This window comes from Brienomyrus brachyistius, chromosome 4, assembly GCF_023856365.1.
Source record: "Brienomyrus brachyistius isolate T26 chromosome 4, BBRACH_0.4, whole genome shotgun sequence".
In the NCBI taxonomy this organism is placed as follows: domain Eukaryota; kingdom Metazoa; phylum Chordata; class Actinopteri; order Osteoglossiformes; family Mormyridae; genus Brienomyrus; species Brienomyrus brachyistius.
The window spans coordinates 15,636,680-15,659,929 of record NC_064536.1 but is presented as its reverse complement, the minus strand read 5'-3'; the positions used below and the strand labels follow the sequence as shown (position 1 = coordinate 15,659,929).

Here is a 23,250-nt window from a genome sequence, read left to right as displayed (position 1 = left end):
GGTGCATGCGTGTGCCTTGCGATTGGCTGCCCCCCCATCCTGGGTTGTTCCCTGCCTCATGCCCATTGCTTCCGGGATAGGCTCCGGACCCCCCGCGACCCAGTAGGATAAGCGGTTTGGAAAATGGATGGATGGATAAATAGGTTAATAAAGTTACTACTCATGTTAATGTAGGACAGGCCTAATCTGTAACACAGTTTTATAATGTGTAAAGAGGGTGTCTCTGCTCTGTCTATCTCTCCACCAAGAGGTCCCTGGCCTGAAAAAGGTTGAAGACCCTGGAACTAATTGAATTAGTGAAATAACTCAATGAGGCATTGATTAGCCAAGCCAGTTGGGGTAGTGGAAGGGTCAAAAAATACCCTGGCGTATCGGATGGTTCCAGCATATATCGGGGTGATTGTAGGAGAAGTTTTGAATTGGCTAAGCTGACACACTTTGACAGGCACGGTATCATAATCACGAAGTTCATTCAAACATCATTTTCTTTGACTGACTAAGATTTTTGCACATTGCTCTGTATTTTTCCATTTATCTTGCAGAGCTGCTTGTGCAGTACAGAGTCGCCGTGAGCCAGCAGCTTCTGCCAGGAATCATAGGGTACAACACAGGCAGCGCCCTGAACAGAACGGCAGCCCTCTTCATATGCCTGTAGACGACTTAGGTTTGGAGAAAACATTCTGGTTCTGCTGCTCAAAATATGACCCACAAAAAAGCGTGTTTGTTCTTCCCACGTTGAAAAGATCAGGTATTTGTCCGAGGGGACGTAGTAGGAAGGGCATAACTGACTAGTAGCATACTGTGGCTGGAAGTTGCCGTATCATGACTCAGGCACAGGCCAGAATAATGCAAAAACAAGGCAATTTACGTAATTTAATTGACAATGAATGCTGATTCTTGTTCTGGGCCTCATTTTGTCTGGGGGCTTATTTTTAAATTAAAAAAAGTTTCACCCATGCTCAAGGCACGGCGCCAGTGTCTTGCACGCCGATCATGCGGACTGATGCACGTAGGCACGCGCGTGACCCCATGACGTCACGACGGTGCGGGGAGCCTGTGCACGTCTGTTAGCGCACATTAGCATAGCTTGGGCTTGGATCCAGCTCCCAGATGGAGCGTGGACTGAAGGACTTTCTGGGGCCACGGAGAGGGGGGAAATGTAATCAACTATGGGTTGGGCCATGCTCGTGATGGGGTGGGTCAGGCCCACCCTGGCCCCCCTGTAGAGCCAGGCCACCTGCAGGTTAGCGTCAAAAGGCTAATGATAACATTTGAATGGCGTGTTGCCAAGCGACGGGAGACGTGGGAGACGCGGGAAACGGGAGGGCGCTCGCCACCCCTGTGACACGACGTTAGCGGCAGGAGGTAATATTGCAGATAACGTTTTGCCACAAAGTCACAAGAAGTGCAGGTTAACGTGACATTATCGTTACATCTACGAAGTTCTGATACTATCAGTTACTATAGCCAGCATAAAGCTACATTAACAAGAAATACAGTTTCGAGTGTGACTTAATTTTAATCTTTAATAAAGAAAATTTTAGGATTTCTTACTTTCTTTTCTTTTCAAAGCAAAAAACACCAGTTACGTAACTGCAGCTGACAGCATTATCAATAGCACACAAAGCCACCGATTTCAGCCAATTACGGTATTATGGTAGCGGGCCGCTAACCCATTAGCCGCGTGTATGTCGCCTAAGCACGGCTGCCGCAATGAGAGAGAACCGTCATGACTGTGCTTCAGTCGTAATCAGCTGGAGATGCGGCCGGCAGTGATCAGCTCAGAAGGGGCACTGTCACCGCAGCCTCAGCTCGTCCCTGCGGCTAGTTCGATATCCCGCGGCACTCGTCACGCAAAGGCAAAGCTTCTCTCAAAAGTAATTCCAAATTTTTGTTGATAGCCCTAAATCGTGGAAGAGGCTAAATCTTTTTCTTAATCAGATGCTAGTTTACTTTGGTGGGGGTTTTTTTGGACAATTTTGGGCTGACTGAAGCCTCAGTTCCCGGTCCCTTTACAGTAAGGAGACAAAACTGGTAATTACCTCCATTGCTGGGCACTAATTTACGTTTATCTGCACTGAATGATAATTCTACAGAGCAATAACTAAGATGCTGTCCTTCCTTCTCATGTCAGGAAATTGAATTTGGGGGCTGATTAACTCGAGTGCTTGCTTCGACAGGGACTATGCGATTTAATGGCGGACTTTCCCATGCTGTTACAAACACATATAGGTGTTACAAACACAGCAGCTCATATTAGTGTACCGGACACCTATATCCAAAAGTACGTCATCCATGTTCATGTTGAAAGTTTCCTCAATACAAACCGGGACACCTTTAACCTGCCGAATCAACAAAGACTATTAATATTTGGTTTAGGCTTATCATGCTAAGGTTATTACTGTGTTTCCACAGATCTTCCTGCTTCTCTAAGCATGATATTGATCTGGCGAACTCGCACCTCAGTTCTTGCTCTTGCCTACAGGCGTGTTGCCGTGATCATTCTAGAGATTTTACGATTTTACCGTCCAGCATTTCTGACAAAGAAAATTGTGTTGCACGTACACCAGCCGATCTGAAAACACCAGTTAACCTAAACAAACGTCAATAGACTGCGTGAATACAAAGCCCACACAACATGCAATCTCCACACTCATAGATCATGAGGTACCTTACCATGTCAATCGCAACATGAAAACAACGGACCGGTCATGGTGTGATATTAGCGCCGTAACTTTAAGGATAAACATCAGTTCAGAGCTTTAAATCTGATCATTAGAACATTAATAACGATTAACTAAATTTGTAGCCTACTCATGGTTGGGGGACATAGTATACTGACAGCCTTTAATCACACAAAACCAAATTTAAGTATTCGACCTCCGTTTAATTAGCTATTGGATGTGTTGCTCTATAGCACTCCAATTTCAGTCGGCAATTCCCGCTCACTATACATGACAGATTAATTACTTGAATGAGTAAACCTTATCTGGCTTATGTAATGCAAAGATAAACATAGGAAACTACGAGACGTGTGAGTTTGAATGAGTATATCATTAAAAACCTGCAGGTGATCGGGAAATGAGGTGAATATGAACAATATTGCTTCGCTCATCACATCACCTTGTAATGTTTCCGTGAAGCCAATATGAACGATCCTAATATTAAACACTAAAGGGGGACTTCTTTAGATATGTTATATAGGTGTCAAACAGATTAACACCTAAAACACTTTAGATCGTTAGTATAACATCTCATCGGTGCATAAAATATCTAATTTACGAGATATATCATCAAATTATGTACATATACCGTATTCATTACTGGAATTTAAAATAAATTGTGCTTCCTGAACGACATTTTTAATATCTTGAGTTTTATATACATTATAGCATATATATAGAATATATATATATATAATTCCTTTCTCCATAGAATGGCTTTATAAATACCGGTATGTTCATCACTTTCAAAACTGTTCAGAAATATGGGGCGCCGCATCATATACGTATAACCTACATGCCGAATGTTGCCCCTTTATGTCCGGCAGTACCCTATTCTTAACAAAGACAGTTAACGTCGCCCTGTAATGTAAACCATGCAGCATTACAAACTGGCAAAATTAAGAAGTGTTTGCACTGTTTTTCCAAAGGCACGTAATGGCCGTGCATTAATTCAATGCACGTCTATTTACCATGCTTGCAATTCATTATCCGTTAGGTCTGTTCTTGTGGAAGATGATGTGTTGATCGCGTTCCTACTTTCATGAGCATATTTGTATGTTACTGCCTCGTCAGGCAGCAATAAAGAGGGAAAGTCTTGATGAAGTAAGTGACGAGTTACTAGACTGTCTTGTCCAGTCACTGGCCATTTACTTTATGTAACGTATTATTCTAGTCGGTTATTAACATAAGTAATATGTATTATCGATTAATGCGTATGTGCATGGACTGCTGTAACTTTAATTCCATATTTGCTTTAAAGTGGTAATTGGTTTTGGCTCGACCCTTGATAGAATGCAATGTTTAAAAAGCAGCCTGTTGCAAACTTAAAATGAAAAATGAAACGGCATTAGATATTCATATTCCTCAGCCGCCTGACGATTACATTTAGGCCTTGGTCAGACTATATAGGATCTCGATCTCATTAGGGGATTTTGGAGTTCAGGAATCATCTCTGGATGGAGACGTACACGAGTCGCATTTGTTGAAACTTCCCAATTACTTTCCAGAAAACGTCCCAGGGTTCTTGCAAACGTAATATGTAGCCTAATTCTGTTTCCAAGCAAACAAGATAATTCTCGATTTTGCTTGCGTCACTCCACGTCGGGTACGCTCATCATCCATGCATGGTACTTAAATCTTGGTGCAACCATCAGGACCGCGTAGCTGCATCCTTGTTCAGCCGCTGATAGGTTCACACAACTACTCCGGGTCATTTACCGAAACTGAGATTGGGGGGGTTCACTGGCATCATAAAGGCAGAGATTATAACAGTGAGCTGCATTGAGCTCTTGGCTCCCTTTACGGTGATTGGTTGGCTCCCGGGCGTATAAATACGTACTTGGTAGGAGAACGAACCGGTATTATTTGCGAAACTTGCAAGCTCGCCGATCTAACGGGAAGAATCAAAAGGAACGTAAGTAGCCTAATTCTTTAAACACTAATATTATTTGTTTAAATTGTTTAAAAATAACATGCAAATTGTAGAAATAGCCTATTTTCCACTATTTAACAGTTTTCTGATTTATTTTCACAGTATAACATAAATGTCACGTTAACACATAACCTACATTATTTCAAAGTCAAATTTTGTTTAATTGTCCATAATGCGTTTCCGTCACAGGTAATGCTAAATAATATCAATGGCAAGAATGGGAAATAAAATATTTTTTCTTTGAAGTTAAATGTGTTATTTCTTGTTTTACAGTCCATGGGGTTGACGGTAAAAGCATGTTGGACGCTGATTCTGAGCACTTGCTTGGCGCAGACGGTCAGCGCAGACTGCAGTCAGGACTGCGCGCTCTGCCTCTTCCGCCTGCAAGGCAGACCTGCTGAGATGAGCACACTGGTAAGCCGGAGCCGCTAGTCCACCTTCATCTAGACGATGTTAGGACATCAAGGTGCTGCGATGTATGGTGATGCGGATATTAGTATTGAAAGAAGGAAGATCTAATGAAAGCGCTGTATAGTGCTATCGCCTGCCAGTTCAGACAGTTGGACAATTTTCAGACAAACGCTGTATGTTCATAATTAACCCATTCTTTTTAGTGCGTAAAACTTTGTGGATTCTTTCCTTTTGCCTAAGCTAATTTAAATTAAACATATCTCGATCGTACAATAACAACGATCCGGTTGACTGATTTTAAAACCTAAGTTCTTCGTTGTAAGTTTTTATAATAAAAATGCTATTTTATTATTTATACAAATTCTGAAACAGTGTAGTATTTTCCGGTAAATAAGTACGGACTGTCCCATTCCTTCATGTTATAATCAATTCTTGTTGATCAGTTTGAAAGACCTACGTTTTTTATGTTGGTTGCAATAGATAAAGCAATTAAACCGCCTGCCGCGTTATCGAGGACCTTTGTCTGAATTCTACAGTAAAATTCGGACTTATGTTATAGACATACAGAAGAATCTTGCGTAATTTGATTTATTCTTAGAGAGTTGGCAGCGAACCTGTTTTAGTTTACCAAACGACAAATATTAAAGTGAATAAGTTTTAAACATATATATGTAGTCAAATATTTCACTCAAGACCTTTTAGAGGGGTATCCAGTGCTCAGTATAGTGTTAGGGAAATTGTGGAGAAAAAAATAAGATGTTTTATTTGCTTCAAGCCCTGGAGGTTTGGTCATGCTAAATGAATGATGTCTGAATGTAGACGCGGGCTGATGGTCCGTATTGCACCCAGGTTTCAGAACCTTTGTCCCTGAGCAATAGCGCCATTCGCTATGATTATTAACATCTCACCCTGAACCCACAACCCGGGCAACAGCAGGGCCCGGCAACGCTAACGCGTTATACGCAGAACATAAAAGTATCTGCAAAGAACAATATTACTCAGTTTACACGTAGCTATATATCGTTAACCTATATGAATGTGTTTTACGTAAGTTCCGCATAACTGCCTCAAGGAGCAATTTCCCGAGATTGTGCTTCCATAATGGACCAAAGGGGGCAGTATGTTACCAGCGTTTCCTCTTACCTCTGGGGCTTTAGCTTTCCTTGCTGTTCCCGCTCTGCGTGTGTGTGGAGTTTGCATGGTTTCCTTCTTTAGTGTGGGTTTACTCTGGGCATGGGTGTAGGAACCCCAGTATTTAGTCTGGCTTAATTAACCCCCAAATAAATAGACATTTGGCTTTGTATTATTAAGTTCTGCACCCCCACCCCCACACCATTGACTTTGGGTACTCTGGCAATCTTCCTGTAGTCCACAAACATACAGTTAGATATCTGTTACCTGTAAATTGCCCGTAATGTGTGCCCTGCAATAGACTGATATTCCTTCAAGGGTGTCCCCTGCCTTATGCCCTGTGACAGGGTTTAGGAATCTGTGACCCTGTATATGGGATCGGAAGATGGGTGGAATAATTCAGCCATGGCGGTGACCACCTTTTTGTTGTATCTTCCCGTGGTTTTCCCTCAGACATGTACGCTGGAGTGCGAAGGGAAATTAACGACCAGAAAGTCCATTGACCTCTGCAAAGACATCCTGCAAGCAGAGAGAGGGCGGGTGGGGGAAGAAGGCCCCACGAAGCAGGAGGACGACGAGCGGCAGCTGGAGAAGAAGTATGGGGGCTTCCTGAAACGTTATGGGGGGTTCATGAAGAAGGCCGGCGAGCCCGTCACCGGGCCCGAGGACGAGAACGGCAGCAGAGACGGCCTGGTGAAGAGGTACGGAGGCTTCATGAAGAAGGACGCAGAGGCCGGCGGGGACGGTGTCGGCGATTTGAAGGAACTTCTGAACCCTGAAGCGGCTCTCAAAGACGACCAGCAGGTGGCAAAAAGGTACGGAGGCTTTATGCGGAACGTCGACCGGAGCTCGGAGCTCGACGGCGAGGCCAGGGAGCTGCAAAAGCGGTACGGCGGCTTCATGAGAAGGATGGGCCGTCCCGCGTGGAAGGAGGATGAGAAGCGTCTGATTGGCTTCCTCGAGAGACCCCGGGGAGATGAAGGTGGAGCCTATTCACCAGCAGCACAAAAGCGATATGGAGGCTTTATGGATTAGCTGACCAATCAAAGGACACTATCACCGATCACCTGCCCTTCTTCTCGTTTGCTTGATATAGATATATTTTTTTTTACCAATAAGCACATATCTTTGTCTCGTTCTCAGACAACACCACAGACTACACTGTAAGAGTTTTATTTATTACAAGGACGCATTGGGCGGGGGGGGGGGGGGGGGGGGACACACATACACAAACCTATAAACAAGAAATGATTACAGAGGACTGATTTGGGGATTTCTGTTTGCATTTTTTTTAGGATTAAAATCACCGTTCATGGTGTTTTATTGTTTGCAAAAATGCACTACGCTAATTAAAATTATTCAGTGCAAAGGTCACTCAAGTCCAGCCACGAAGCAGAAATTCGGATTCAAAGAACAGAAGAAAAACGTTACCAATTAAAGGAATTGAGACTTTCCAACATAATCCAAAAATTCCCACGGGATTCATTATAACATGTCACATCCATCCGAAAGGGGGTGTCCTCAATCTCTTGGTTATGTTACACCATCACCAAAAAGTGTCTGCAGTTATTAATGAATTAACCATGTTTTTTCTTAAAGACATTCCCTCTCTGTGTGTAAGTCATTATGATTAGATGCTGAAATGAAAATAAAGTCATCTTTACTGCAATCTTAACATACTTCTCATTATGCTGGTGGTTTCCATTCGGATGGACACTGTGGCCTCAGTTTCACACACAGATACATATCTAATATATATATTATAACTATAAATATTACCCTAATGCCATCCCTAACCATAGCTGTAACCTAACCTGAACTCTTACCACAATCTGAGATTTAAAACTAATAACCACACTATCATGGTGCCAGTGCATTGAGTACCATATCCTTAATCCTATAGGTCTAATCCTAATTCCAAACTGAACCATAACCCAAAATTTAAACTTAATCCTAATGCCAATCTAATACCTTAGATTTAACTTGTATAACAACCAACTGATCACACTAAGCCATGACTAACTCCGATGGCAATCCAAACCCTTACTCAAACATTAAACTTCATCTAAATACTATCCCTAAGCTTAACTATAAACCTAATGCCAAACCTAACCCAAACTAATGTAATTCTAACAAGAACCCTAACCTGAATTTCAACTCACATCCTCATCCTAACCTAGGATTTAGGTTCAAAAACATATACTAACAAAGCTGATGGAAAAAAAGGATTGTGTTGGATGAATGTTCTCTTCCATCAGCTTTGAGTTCACTGACTCTCCTTTGTTTTTAAAGTTTCCAAGATGACCTACTGGTGAGCCAAACACGTCTAATAATTTTATTAGATGTTGCGATCTCTTTCGATTTCCTATTTTTAAAATCTCACGTGGTGGAAAGGAGAAGAGACTTAAGTATCGGTCAGTCGTAAAAAAAGGCACAAAAAGCCGTGTACTTTAGTATTGCTCAATTGCGAAATTATATTGCAGTTATCGGGAAATGAAGAGAGAGACACAGCCGTTCCACTTCTCCCGGAATTTTGACGAGTTTTATGCAAATTGCCAGCAGCTCCCTGGCACCCACAAATGAAGTGCAATGTCACAGAAATGTGACCACAGAGAATTAAAAAAATGCTGCCGGTCGTCTGCGCACTAAAAGCATAGCAATTCCGGTAGGCCATTTTTTGCCGTCGACAACTCCCGCTCGGTTGATAAACTGCACAGCCAGCACCCACCATCCGCCTCCCTGAAACCAGTATGTTTAGGTTGGATGCCACAAACAAACGTAGTAAACATCGATGCGTGTGTTAAATACACCTTCTTAATCCCGTGGGAGACGACTCATCTGAAAGATGCACAATCAGAACACGTAAAGAACAGTATACAATGAACGCATCAATCAAAAGTTGCACAGGACCCACAATCCTCCGCGCGGGTTACGTAACGCGTCATGCTCCTGTACTTTTGTGCTATCTTGCGCGATCGGGTGGCGAGCTCCTGCGGGGGGGAACAGCATCAAAAAGCGGCGCATCTGCACTGAGAGAGGACGCGGAATACGGACAAAAACTTGTGTTTCCTCCGTCCTGTTGTAGGTAATGTAAGCGCCGAGGATGGAGTTCAGCTGTATTTAGTTGTGAGTTAAATGCGGTGCACGGTTCTGCTTTAAGGTCTGCAAACCATCTACGTATTTCTAGCAGATGTTTTTGTTCAAGACTGTTTCTGATATCCCAGATAATGCGATTTGTTTAGTTCTTCACATAAAAAAATTGCAATGGCTGCAAGAACTTTAGTTACGTTTCTAGAGGATCGGAGTCCCGTTATATTGGCTTGGAATTTGTGGTACTTTAATGGTTTAACTTTTAACCATTCGTGAAACGCATGCGATGCAACTCTTTATGTTATTGGACCACAGATAACTTTAAATAACGGAAATGTATTAATGCAGATGCAGCTAATTCCCTTAATTTTAAATGCGTTGGCAGACTTTTATTCGGGTTAACATTAGCGTTACACACGTCGGCCAGTTCGTGTCTAATGCTAACGTTACAAAAACACCCAGTTTACCAGTTAACATTAACTAGCCGGTTAGTGTAAATTACTAGACATTTAGTGACCACCGACACACCACTTTATAAGAAATTGAATCGAATTCAGTTGTTGGATTACTTGTCTAGCCAAAAGAGTGCAAATTCCAACTAAATCTTTGCAGCTGATTACCATACCAAACCATCTTTATTTATAAAAGCACTTTAAACCAACCATAGCTGATACAAAGTGCTGTACATTGGAGCATTGGAGAGAGAAAAGAAAAAAACAAATACAGGGTCAGATAACTAAAAGAGAACTGATTTGGTGATTAATTGCAGCAGTGCGATCTTAGGCACATTTTTCACCAGGAGGCTTCTTGTGTTGTTTTCCGTGCGAAATAAGCTAAGTGCACAGATACAGCAAACACAGTAACACTAATTCCTGAAAACTGGAGTATGTATCCGCATATAACTTGTGTGCGCTGTGGATTTCTAATTAATCGTCTCAAAAATTTTACGCCGTCGGCACAGGGCCTGGCTTTGAGCCCACAGTGGTGGTTCTGCACAAGTTCACCCTGGGGGGCAGACTGGTGCCAGTTATTCTGTTAGGGCGGGGACAGATGCGTTTGACCTTAAAGTCCTCCAAGTGTTACTACCTACATTGCCAGCATTAAAAAGGAAAAGACAATTCTGAAAACCGATAAATTATTTATGCAGTATGTATCTCACTGTCATTTCTTGTTTAGACAGTCTTGCTTCCACAAGCTTAATTAATTTTTCTGTAGTTAACTTCGCTTTTCACCAACTGAAGCGACTCGACCACCCGGCAAGAATCCGTCAAGAAAACGTTCCAAGCGCACGATATTTTAGCCCACATATATAAATGTAAATATTAGTAATATTAGTAGCAACAATAATAATGCATCAATTTCAAACGCAAGTAGCATATGTATTTAACTTGGCTGCGGGGGGTGAGGCATGCGTGTTTTTACGGGGGCACTGGCCCCTCCCTAGAACGATGCATTTACTTAATTGTTTGTCGACTTGGCGTATTACACAATTGGGGAAAAAAAATTATAAATAATGAGAAAAGGAAGAGCACAAGTTTTGTTATTCAGGAGCCTGATGGGGAAAGTTTTGGTTATTGTTGGCTTTTATAGTAAGTGTGTCCACTTTCATGCTTTGAAGAAGCAGTTACAAAATGCCACAGGTTTAAACAGATTTCCAGGAATTATTTTTCAGGGTGACTGAAGCATCCCTGAATAGGGCCTAGAATTGGCTATGTCCGATACGTTTTCAGTAAAACGGCATTGCAATCGTGGTTATTCATAGGTCCCTCGCTCGTCGTCATGAACTTTTTGCTGGAGACGCTGCAGATGCTGGTCCTGAGCATTTACTACAACCTGGAGGTATTCGTGCGCCTCTTCATCCCGGCAAGGAAGAAGAGCGTGGCGGGCGAGATAGTGCTGATTACCGGCGCGGGCAGCGGCATCGGGCGCCTCATGGCACTGGAGTTCGCCTCGCTGGGAGCCTCGCTCGTATTGTGGGACATCGGCGTGGAGGGCAATGCCGAGACCGCTCGCCTGGCCACGGAGAAGGGGGCTCCCACCGTTCACACGTACCTGTGCGACTGCAGCAACAAAGCCGACGTATACAGAGTGGCCGACCAGGTGAGGGCGCCGCCGTTCATGCGTCACGTGTCAGCGGCCGTCTTCTGGGAGATCTGTTGACTGGAGCAGCCGGTACACATGTTTTTATGAAGATCATTATCAGAAGAGTATGTGATACGGAATATGTGTTAGTATTACGAATTGCAGATATATAATTCACTGTTGTTTATATAGCGCCTTTCACGCGAGTCATCTCAAAGCCGTTTACCTGGGTGTGCGGTAATGCAATATTATATTTATATAGAATTGTATATGAAACTGGAAATGGAAAGTAAATATAGTCAGATGGCAATGGAGGAGAGGAAGCAAAAGCTTACAAGTAGAGAGATATAAAGAAAAACCTTTGGGGGTCCAAAGTCGACTGTGGCCTGATTTTTATTTTTTTTTTCCCCCACCTTTCCCCCAGGAATGTTAACATTATCGATAAAGAATGGACCTGCTTGCTTTAAGCAGTCATGGTTATGGTTATAGTCACGGTCAAAGTCCATCAGTGACTCAGTTCTCCATGTCGGCCTATGGGATCCATTCAGACAAGTGGGAAGGAAATGTGAGAGCTTGTGTGTTGAAAAGGCTGGTGATAGAGTTGATAAGGAAAATCAATATTGGAGAACTCGTGCTAATGCAATATTGAAGTAATCAAAAATAGTATGCAAGTGTGACGTTGTACTGCAGTGAATGACATGAATATACAAAGTGTGTTCCAGCTCTGAAAACGCGTCTAGTGTGGCTGTTGCCTTATGCAAACTTTCGTTTAAGCTGATCTGCCCCGGGCATGTTTTAATTGTGCAAACAAGTTGGGCAAGCCTCATGCAAACACATCACAACTGTGCCAGATGGACTTTGTGCAGATAGGGGAACCGTTAATTTTTGTAATTGTTTGGAGAATTTCAAATAACGGCATTTGCAGCGATATGAATGGCATCTGAGTCTAGATGTTCAGACCAAGTTACAGCGTCTGTAGCCGGCAGGAAAAAGCTGGAGGTCTGTGCAGTTTATTGAGAGATTCAGAAGGTTCCGGAAGCTTCCCTTGGGTGACCAAGATGATGACCTACTGCTATGGGATGCAAGTGATGTCATTGACCCTTCAGGGTATCCATTGTACAACCTTCTAATATGGCTTTAGCGCCAACAAATCCGAACCCTACAAAAAACCCCTAGTCCTCCTGTGGTCTAGAATAGTCTAGTCCTAGAGCTGCATTTAATGCGATGCTTGTATCTGAATTGTATCAATGAGGACTGTGTTGTATGGTGTCATCGTGCAACGCCATATGGCTCCCTCTCCTGCCCAGGGCCGCTTCTCTTATGAAACCATTGAACCTGTTTGTCTTTCCAGGAATGGCGAGTTCCCCATGCGGCGCATTCAGTCACATCTCAACCCAGATCTAAAATCACGGAGCACTGAAAGCCGCGTGTGATGGTTTTTTTATTCAGCTGTCGGCCCGTTTAGACTCATAACGAAATGTTTAAACTACAGCATTCCCGTGTCTCTAGAACCTTCTGTGAATGGAACCTGTTGTGCAGTGATAGCTCGTTTAGTTTTAATGTTATCCGACAATCAAGAGACTTTATTTTTAAAGGCATACGTGTCCATGGATGGCGCTGATGGTACCGCGGGTGGGGGTGGGTTGTATGCTCGCTGCTCATTTCTGAATAACTTGCATGAATGATGTTTCATTAAACATTAATTTGATATATTTCCGTCTCTTTTTGTTTGGGCTTTAGTTTCTAGCTGATCTCGCCCCTCTTCTGTGTGTTTCCCCCTTTCATTCCCCGTCACCTTGTCCTCAGTTCATTGCCATATCGACGAGGGCGACTCCATTATTCCGTCACGGCGGCATGAAAGCAGCCAGCCACGCGTTGTCGTTTGGTTGCTGCCTGGCCGCTAGGATTTAAGGACAGCTGTCTGAGCGCTGTTTATGGATTGGCTGACCCCCCCACCCCCCCCAAAAATCTTTATGCCCCTCCCATCCTCTGCTCAGGTGAAGAGGGAGGTCGGTGATGTCAGCATCCTCATTAATAATGCGGGCATCGTCACGGGGAAGAAGTTCATAGATGCTCCGGATTCCCTCATAGAGAAAACCATGGAAGTTAACACCATGGCGCACTTCTGGGTAGGTCCTCGTGTAGCCTTGGGTGCTGCTGGGGGGGGGGATTTGTCGTCAGCGCTCTTGCTCACCTCCCCTCCGTCCATCCAGACCTACAAGGCTTTCCTGCCAGCCATGATGGCTAACAACCACGGTCACCTGGTCAGCATCGCCAGCTCGGCCGGCATGATCGGCGTCAACGGCTTGGCGGGTGAGCACGCACCCCCCCCCCCCCACCCCATCTGCTTCCCTTCCTAAGTCCCTCTCCACTTTGCATCCTCCCCCTACTCAACTGTGTGAGGCATGTTTGTCAGATAAAACATGCTCAGCATCTACAGGTGAGAGAGAAATCTTAGCGAACGCACTGCAGCTGTCTTTATTCTGCACAGGTGGCTCATAAAATCTGATTTTTTAAAAAGAATATTAATAATAGACGCTGTCTGGGCTCCAGTGGTCTGTGTTCCGATATTTTGACTTTGCAAATGGGTGTGATTATTCAATAAATTACACAAGTTATTCAGCACTTTATAAATTAGGCGTGGTGTTGATGATGTTGCCCACTTGTATGCAGTTGTAAAATGTTCTGAGCATATTTCTCAGGCAGGCTAGGCTGTGATGTTTTATTAGGTTAGATGCACTGTATTCATTTTCACTTAACGATCTTTTTGTCTTATGAAAGGTTTATCAGAATGCGTCTGTAGTAATAACAACAAATAATGATAAAGTACTTACCAAACGTATATAACCAAAAATATGTGAACACCCCTATTAATTTGAGGTTACTAATCTGTACTCATTGAAGGCACAGGTGTATATTGTACTATACAGTTGCTTCAACAAATATGAGCAACAGAATTAAAGGTTATGCTGAAGATGTTAGTGATTCCACTTGGCACCATATTGGACAAACTGGTGTCCAGAAGCGCATTGCCTTATTGTCAGGGGTGCAGGTAACTGGTACACACGTACGCATTCACCTTGAAGAACGATGCGTGCGACAATCGATTGTTTGTAAAAGCACAAATGCGGTCTTATTTTATGTGCATTTACTCTATGACAAGAAAATACCTTGCATTTTAACCCGCGTACCGCAAATGAAGTCGACTTGGCGCATAAAGTTTTAAAATGCATTATATTTTGTTTTCATGGCAGCGCAAATGCACATAAGTCTGCATTTGCGCTTTTATAAACGGTCTTTTGCAAACAAGCGTCTCATTCTTAAAGGTGAATGACACGCACTCGTAATTGAAAGGTTGCAGGTTCGAATCCCCGACCAGCAAGGCACCACTGAGGTACCCTGAGCAGGGTACCGCCCCCAAGCACTGCTCCCCGGGTGCTGGATTGTCATACGGGTTAAATGCAGAGGATGTATGTTGCTGTTGTGTACTTTGTACTACGTTGTGCCAACAATGACAACTAATGACCCCCCCCCCTTCCTGACCATGTTTTTATTGAACAAGTGCTTTAAACAGTCAAGGTCATTGACGGGGGAAAGTATGCAAACCGCTAGAATGCTAATCCCTTGAAAGGGGGGTTTTCTTGTTCTCACAACTGTAGCTGGTGCTTAAACTGCAGCCTTGTTTAATATGTTTGACAATATCGGTAAATTTAGATAAGTCTGTAATCTCTTGTTTGATCTGCGGTGTGTGTCACAGGTGACTGTGGGTGAGGGAGGTTACCTGCTTGCTTGTTACCTGCTTGCTTGTTACCTGCTTGTTTGTTTTTTGTAGATTACTGTGCCAGCAAATTTGCCGCCATTGGTTTCGCGGAGTCCGTCGCTCTCGAAATGCTGGCATTGGGCAAAGACGGGATCAAGACTACGATCGTGTGCCCGTTCTTCATAAACACGGGCATGTTCGAGGGCTGCGGCTCCAAGTGAGTTCCTGCTGTGCAGACATGCCCACCGTAAATGGCCACAGGGCGCTGTGGGTGGGTGGGTGACTCGGCGTTTAGGGCCTCTAGCCTCGGCAGACAGCAGGGTAAATCCCATTAATGTCTGTTTGTTAATTGGGATGGCGTCAGTGGTCCTAGGGCAGTTACTGCTCTGCCGAGCCATTGCCCCCTGTTAGTTAGGCAGGAGAGTGACAGGTATGGTAATTTGGGTTTAATTTTGAAGAAAGCGCCATCTATGGAACTATGTACCGTTCTGCAATGAGGATGCTGTGCTGGGAGGGGAATGTGGTTTCGATCTGGGGAATCCTTCCCATGAACCGGAAAGAGAACCAAATGGAAATAAGGACAGGAAAAGACTCCGCCTGCTTGATTTCCTTCTGATTAGTGCTGGAAAGAAAAATGGAACATACCGATTTATACACCTTGCGGGGGGCAAGGGATAGGTGGATTGAATTAGGCCACAAACCTTGATCAGCTGAGAGATACTTGCCAGCTACCCCCCAGTAACCAAAGAAGTCTGCCTGAAACAGGTGTGGAGGTTGCCGGTCCAGTAAAGTTTGAGGGTGTGGTCCTCTTTGACCTCTCTCTGAACACTTCCCCCCCCCCCCCCAATATGTCAACAGGTGGCCTCGCCTGATACCCACGTTGGAACCAGACTATGTGGCCAAGAAGATCATTAATGCCATCCGCACTGACCAGGTGTACCTGATCCTTCCTCGGAGCCTCTACTTAGTGCTGGGCATGAAAAAGTGAGTGTTTGTGTCCCCTTGGGGTGCAATACAGAGTGGGGGGGGGGAGCATGATTAACCCGGGGGGGCCTGGCTGGTTCTTGGTAGTGCTGGCCAATCCATCACATAGGCAGCCTCCTGGGGCACCATTTTCTCAGGGGACACTGACTTGGCAAGCCTTTGGCTCTCGGGGGGGTTGGGGGGGTCACTGAAGCCTGCCTCGGGCTCCACATGTGCTTCAACCGGCACCATTTCCTGGACTGCAAGGCTTTAGGGAACTGGGCCGAATCGTGAGTGTGTGGTAGTTGTCTCTCCTGTAGGTGAAGTTTATTTGCTCAAGAAACCGATTCTTCATTTTTCCTTCTGGATGCCTTTGTGAGTGATGTGGGGGGGTCTGTGTGTGTGTGTGTGTTTGGGGGGGGCTTACTGTAAGAAGTGAACACTGGCACTGGCGTGACTGGTGTAGTCAGGGGTATAACTCTAGCCAGGTTTGACAAGGTAATAAAAAGCTGACTGACTCTGACGACTGCAGACGTGACCCTGGTAGGAGGTCTGATGTCACCGCCTGCAGCCTCCCTCAGCTTCAGTTACATGTCCCTCATGTCAGCTCGTCTCGCACCTGAGCGTGACTGCGATTTCAGCCTGCCTCACTTTAACCCATGCAGGGCTGATGTCCTTGGACAGCTGTGCACAGATCTTATACTGTGTGGGCGGAGCTGTAGAAGGGGTTTATCTCCATGGCAACCTCTATCCACCAATCACTGCATGCTATCGCACCTCATCTCTATTGCCATTCTACCCTAGAGCACAGCTGTTGCAATCCATGCAAGAGTGCATGACACGCATATTTGTGGGACAAAACCGTAGTGGGGGCATCTAACCTCGGCTCCCGCTGGCGCGATAGGGTTTCGCCATGGCTCCCGGAGGAGCCCGCATGATCCGGCCCCTCGGCAAGTGCCGTGAATTAGGCCTCCTGTTACCGACTGACCAGAAAACGGTGTAGCCAAACAAAGGTGTTTTTATGGCTTCTGTTTGAGAACAGCCCTCTTCACAAAGAAGGGTCAGACGCAAGCCTCCTTCCTTTGATATGTCGATCGCCCTCAACTTCAGTTGTCAAAGCCACTGTGCGAATGGCGTTGCACGTTGGCGTTATGCTCACTCGCTGGATGAATCGGAGGGGTCTTCCTGTATCCCAGCATCGGCCCCCCCCCCCCCCCCCCCCCCCCTCTCTCGGTTGGGGTGTTACTGTCACCTGGCAGATTGGTGTAGGTGCTTTTAAAGAGTCCAGCATGGTTTCTCGGTTAGGTTTCCCTTCTGGTGCTGAAACCTATTCCATCTGCTGCACGCCCCCCCCCCCCCCCCCCCCCAGCTTCTTTCAGTGGAAGCAGGGGACCCTCCTTGGACGATACCTGGGCGTGTCTGATGACCCCGAGAGCCGTGAGGTCTATAGGAAACGGTCCTGAGCGCCAGCCCTGCTGGAGAGCCCCACTCGTGATCTGGCCTCACTGCCCCGAGGCCCACTGTGCTCTTATAGCTCCAGGAGGCTGGTGCTCTCTATGCCGCCACCTGGTGGACAGAGATGGCTCCAGATTTGTAAAAATTCCGACATCCTTTTACTGTTTTTTCCCCCTCTTCTTTTGGATCCACCCTTGAGGTTTCCCACTTGCTCTTTGATTAAAATACCCACAAGTCTTCACTCCCAGCTGAAAATGTTCTGCACTTTGTTAAAGTTTGGGGGCACGGCGGTGAAAATCAAGACTCTGTAAAGAAAAAATATTTAATAAAAGTTTTTTGTATATTTTTTTTTCCAGTTGAATTTCCCTCTGCAGTATATTCCATGTGGGGGAATGTGGTGGCTGGTCATGTAACCATAACACCCAAAATTCCCTTGGACGTCCCGGGATTCCTCTTCCATTTTGAAATAAAAATTTAACCAGTCCTCACTTGACCTAGATCTTACCACCGTTCAGGTGCTTTTAACATGGTAGCTTTACTACAATAACGATGCGTATAGATCCATTTCACTTAATTACCGGAATAGCTACCTCACTATGTAACAGCAGGGGGGCAGCTGGGAGTCTCCTTAGAGTTGGCCTCAGCCTGGGGGCAAGGTGCCTGGGTTGCCATAGCAGATCTGAGTCCCCCAGATGTTCCCCACATGTGCTGGAGTAACAGTCCAGAGGATGCTCCCACTTCCAAATGCGTGCTTAAATAAACGCAGCGTCTGCAGGGCAGCATTGATGTCTTTACAGTTCATCCCTAGTCCTTTATAATCCCCAATTTAGCTTCAGCACATGTATTAATGACTAAGGGAATTCACTCTGCAGCATCACTTGGATATTCCAAAGATAATGGCTAATCAGAGGAACGCATGGGTCGTGGCTGTTAGGGCAAGAGGATGAGTATGTATGTGCAGCCTTTTCCCCAGTCTGTGCTGGGGGTTCGCCTCCATCTGGCTCATGGGAGATTTACTTGCACAAAAATGTTCTGAGGGCAGAAGGAAAAATGATTGGTTCAGGGAGATAACCAATCAAATTGGAGAAGAGGTGGGTCCAACCAATCGGATGTCTTGGTCCTGCCTCTTGTAGTTGCTTGGACCCAACTCCTCTACAATCTGATTGGCTATCTACCTGAACTAGTCATTGTTCCTTCTGCCCTTTTTTTTACACATTTTTTGTGTAAAACTCCGAGCCTCCGTCTGCCACCTGTTCATAACAGGTTATACGTTTTCATTTATACACTATCAGTTTAAGTGCCAATACAGTCAGATCATATTTTGTTGGATTTTGTTTTGATCCTCTTGCAAACAGGAGACAATTGTCATTGTAAGTCATTGTGATTTGCAGCCTGCTTGGTGGCACTGGGGACAATGACAGGCATCCTGTCTGGGACAATTCTCTGAGAAATGCATTTTTGTGCCCTTGGGTTTGCTAATAAATATGGCTGCAGGATATTGGAAAATCTCAGATATTGTGATGATTTTATTGCAATAAATATTGGGATAAAAAAGGAGTTCAAAATAATCTCTCCATAAACCTGTCTAGGAGTGATTTAAACAGCAAGGATGACAATGCAGGATGAGCCTATGCAGAACCCAAGCAAAAACAGTTGCAGTAAACTTTAATCTGATTTTTTTTTTTACCATATACTACATGATCTGATTGAAAAGGAGCGATCATTAGAATTGCAGTGCTTGCTACTTTTGTTTTTAGTGAAACTTAAACCCCATCTCGCCTGGAAAATCGTATCACCAAGATTTCAAAATACTGGAATTGAATTGCAAAATAATGTTGTTTTCGAAAATCCAATATAGTGTGGTATAATGTCCTGAGCATATGAAAAAGCCTGATCTCAACCCTGCTGCCTATATATCTAATATCACGCATTGCCCAGGCCTAATTGTGATTGGGGGTTTGCTGTGAGTCTGCACACAGAGTTTGCCTGTCATTCACTAGCAAGAAAAACTGTATATCCAAAAACCCCCTAAATTGGGGTAAATTGTCATGGAAAATTAGAACAATGCTAGTTTTCCTTTTGTACCCAGCAACAAAGAACCTTGTAGCATTATGTGTGATTTAATTTGCCTCACTAGACATTTGACGCCCTACAATGTGATCATGGAGCATTAACACATCGCACTGACGATGTGAAACGATGTACTGCTGGGCTGTCATAGTAAATAAGAAACTGCTCTTAATGCGTTGCCTGGTAAAATAAAGGTTAATGAATGAATGCAACTATAACTAAATAGAAATCGCTTGACGAAACACGCAGCAGAGCATCGATTCTGGTCTTCGATAAACGTGGAACGGATTCACCCAGGAACACTGATTGTGAGACTTGTTGAAATATTAGTCAGGTCTTTTATTCGTGCATGTCAGCTGTGGTATGTTAGACTTCTGATTTAATTATCGAAATGTCCCAAATAATATTGCTGCCTTAAACATCTACAAGATGCAGAGCTGTTCATACAGGCTATCATGACTAAAAAGGGCTTGTGCATTTCTCTCTGTCTCCTCTTCAGCCTTTTGCCGGTAAAGCTTGGTGTCTTGCTTGGTGTCTACCTTGGAGCATTCAACTTCATGGACGCCTTCAAGGGACGTGTGAAAAAGACCCAGTGACCAGAAGGTGGCGCCAAAGAATGCGACAAGTCATTTTTCACATATACTTCCAGCAACTAATTTACAGTAGTCATTTTTATAATTAGATTTTATTGTATGTTTTTACCATGTACCTAATGCAATGTTTTGGTGTGTATGTGACCCCCCGCCCCCAGAAAAAATTGGTGACTTACCCATTTTATGACTCTAAACCACAATTGTAACATGTTTGATTATACTGTTCAGTTGAATCAAGGGCATAGGGTTGGCTTCACCATTGGTAGGGACCAAATCAGCCTCAACCCCCCCCCCTCCCTCACCCGGCAATCGCACAATATTGGTAGGAACATGTTCCTGGCACCCATACCTTAATCAACACCCTTGAGTAGATATGAAGGACCCCCCTCCCAGCAGTGTAAAAGGTGTGGACCAGTACCATGACAGTATGTGCTCATGAGTTCCCCAGGAAGGAAATGATGAATGTCTCTAGGCCCCATCCTATGGAAAGCATTCAAACCCAAGTACCTCGAAATGAAGGACTTCTGCATGCGTTGGGTGGTGAATATGACCTGTGAGCCCCATTGGCCCTTGTTTAATTTTTAATTTCGGGATTCATTGAAGACCCTCCTGCAGCCAAATGTATCGAACACGACAGCGTGTTGCAATATGCACTTAGACGGCAGATACTCACACATTCTGCATCACCCACAAGCACTTAAAATTACCTGAGATTTACAAAGAGCCATTTAAAGATTCTGGTTAAAGATCTTTAGCCCGAAGACAAGTGTAAATTACAGTGTTAACCTTACTATCTAAGGTATTAGCAGTGTCTGGAATGCACCCCATAATACTGTTAATTACTTGCAGTAGCTGCTTCACACGCTATGATTATTCTTATTACTTTAGCGTTCGCACATCGCTGTAGCTGGATGCTGCATTAAAGGCTGCAGTTCATTTCTTGGCCAGCAGGACAGATCCCACACGCCAGCTGTTCGGCCACAAAACGACGCCCAGGGAATCTGGGTAGTAAAGACTGAGTAACAAACCACTTATTTTTGTACTCGAACACTTCTATAGTACAAATAAAAATTTCATTCAGAGATTTTACTTATCTGTTATGTACTGCGTTTCGGCCTGGAATATGCACAAAAAAAAGCCAAAAATTATCACCGCTTATTAATATTTGTTTTATGCTTTGAAAAGCATAAAATGTCCAAGCCCTGTTTGTTTGCACGGCGGAAGGTTGGAGCAGTGCTGTTTTTACTCGCTCAAACAGAAAAGCCACGGGGGACATTACAGACCACAAAGGGGGACGGCTTGTTTGGCTGTAGGCGGGGGGGGGAGGAGGTTTACAAGAGCATGTAGAGTGTGTGTGCCCATCCATCCCTGTCCAAAGCTACCATCTCCACTGGGCAGGTGGTTCTTAACCCCCCAGGGATGCTGGGGTGACGTGGCTCCCCAAAATTTCCCTCTCCCTTGTATATGCGTATGTTCTGCGTCTTAAAAAAAGGACAGCAGGGATGGGAGACACGATGCAGTCTTTCTGTGTCCTCAGTATGGTTTTGTTTGCCCGACCTGGTCGCAGATGATCAGTCGTGTTTCTTGTGGCTCCTGGTTCCTCCTCCTGACTCCGCTAAAACATTTCAGACCTACAGAGCTGGTAAATTCACCAGCTGTAATGAGAAACAGGCCAACACGAAACAAACGGTTTCTGCTGGGTGACTCACTTCCTGTTTCCTGTGTTCGCCGCACTCTTGGGACATGGGCGGTCGTGCTCCGTCACCTTCTGGAGCCACATCTGTCTCTGTTGTGTTTGAACCACTGTGGTGCATCAACATTGTCTGTTTACAGGAATGATGATTGTCAAAGAATACAGTTTAACTCATGCAGGATGGTGAGTGTTACGTCAAACCACAGTCACACAATGCTGACCCAGCTGTCCAGCTGTTTCAGAGGTGCTGCGAATCAGGTGGACACACCCTGGACAAGACACCAGTCCATTACAAGGCTGTCCACGACATGGCAACCTACACCCTGAACAAGACACCGGTCCGTCACAAGGCTGTCCACGACATGGCAACCTACACCCTGAACAAGACACCGGTCCGTCACAAGGCTGTCCACGACATGGCAACCTACACCCTAAACAAGACACCGGTCCGTTACAAGGCTGTCCACGACATGGCAACCTACACCCTGAACAAGACACCGGTCCGTCACAAGGCTGTCCACGACATGGCAACCTACACCCTGAACAAGACACCGGTCCGTCACAAGGCTGTCCACGACATGGCAACCTACACCCTGAACAAGACACCGGTCCGTCACAAGGCTGTCCACGACATGGCAACCTACACCCTAAACAAGACACCGGTCCGTCACAAGGCTGTCCACGACATGGCAACCTACACCCTGAACAAGACACCGGTCCGTCACAAGGCTGTCCACGACATGGCAACCTACACCCTGAACAAGACACCGGTCCGTCACAAGGCTGTCCACGACATGGCAACCTACACCCTAAACAAGACACCGGTCCGTCACAAGGCTGTCCACGACATGGCAACCTACACCCTAAACAAGACACCGGTCCGTCACAAGGCTGTCCACGACATGGCAACCTACACCCTAAACAAGACACCGGTCCGTTACAAGGCTGTCCACGACATGGCAACCTACACCCTAAACAAGTCACCAGTCCGTTACAAGGCTGTCCACGACATGGCAACCTACACCCTAAACAAGTCACCAGTCCGTTACAAAGCAGTCCACACACCAGGGTTATCGGGGTTACCAAGTCCTCTGACCCTCCTCATCCCAGACAGAGTGGTATGGAAGCCTGGAGTCGAATGCAGGCAGCAATAAGGCACAAGTGTGGGGTACAACCTGGACAATACATCAGAGGGCACATGAGCATTACAGGTAACATGGAGACAACAAAATGCACGTCTGTGTGGTGGGAGGAAGCGGAATACCTCTCCATGATAGCGAGAAACACACTCTCCTGGAGGAGAATGTATAAACGCCACGCCTGTGGAGCAGAGGAGGGATTCAGAG

General features: G+C 45.0%; 2 protein-coding genes across 3 annotated transcripts; both read left to right on the top strand.

Annotated features, from left to right (window-relative positions):
- The first annotated feature begins 4,409 nt into the window (after window positions 1-4,409).
- LOC125740277 (proenkephalin-A-like) lies at window positions 4,410-7,378 on the top strand. The gene is made up of 3 exons (XM_049011198.1): window positions 4,410-4,638; window positions 4,930-5,070; window positions 6,652-7,378. Exons 2-3 carry the CDS (start codon window positions 4,933-4,935, stop codon window positions 7,231-7,233), a joined length of 720 nt encoding a protein of 239 aa, XP_048867155.1. The 5' UTR covers window positions 4,410-4,638; window positions 4,930-4,932; the 3' UTR covers window positions 7,234-7,378.
- Window positions 7,379-9,119: 1,741 nt separating this feature from the next.
- On the top strand, window positions 9,120-21,295 carry sdr16c5a (short chain dehydrogenase/reductase family 16C, member 5a). 2 transcript variants are annotated; one of them, XM_049010385.1, is made up of 7 exons: window positions 9,120-9,283; window positions 11,051-11,388; window positions 13,368-13,499; window positions 13,584-13,683; window positions 15,203-15,347; window positions 15,989-16,114; window positions 17,463-17,898. In XM_049010385.1, the coding sequence occupies exons 2-7, from the start codon at window positions 11,068-11,070 to the stop codon at window positions 17,554-17,556; spliced, it is 918 nt and encodes a 305-aa protein (XP_048866342.1). In that variant the 5' UTR covers window positions 9,120-9,283; window positions 11,051-11,067; the 3' UTR covers window positions 17,557-17,898. The 2 variants fall into 2 exon arrangements, with proteins under 2 accessions (XP_048866342.1, XP_048866341.1); XM_049010384.1 differs by lacking the exon at window positions 17,463-17,898 and adding an exon at window positions 20,118-21,295 and having other exon boundaries at window positions 9,124-9,283.
- The last annotated feature ends 1,955 nt before the right edge of the window (window positions 21,296-23,250 follow it).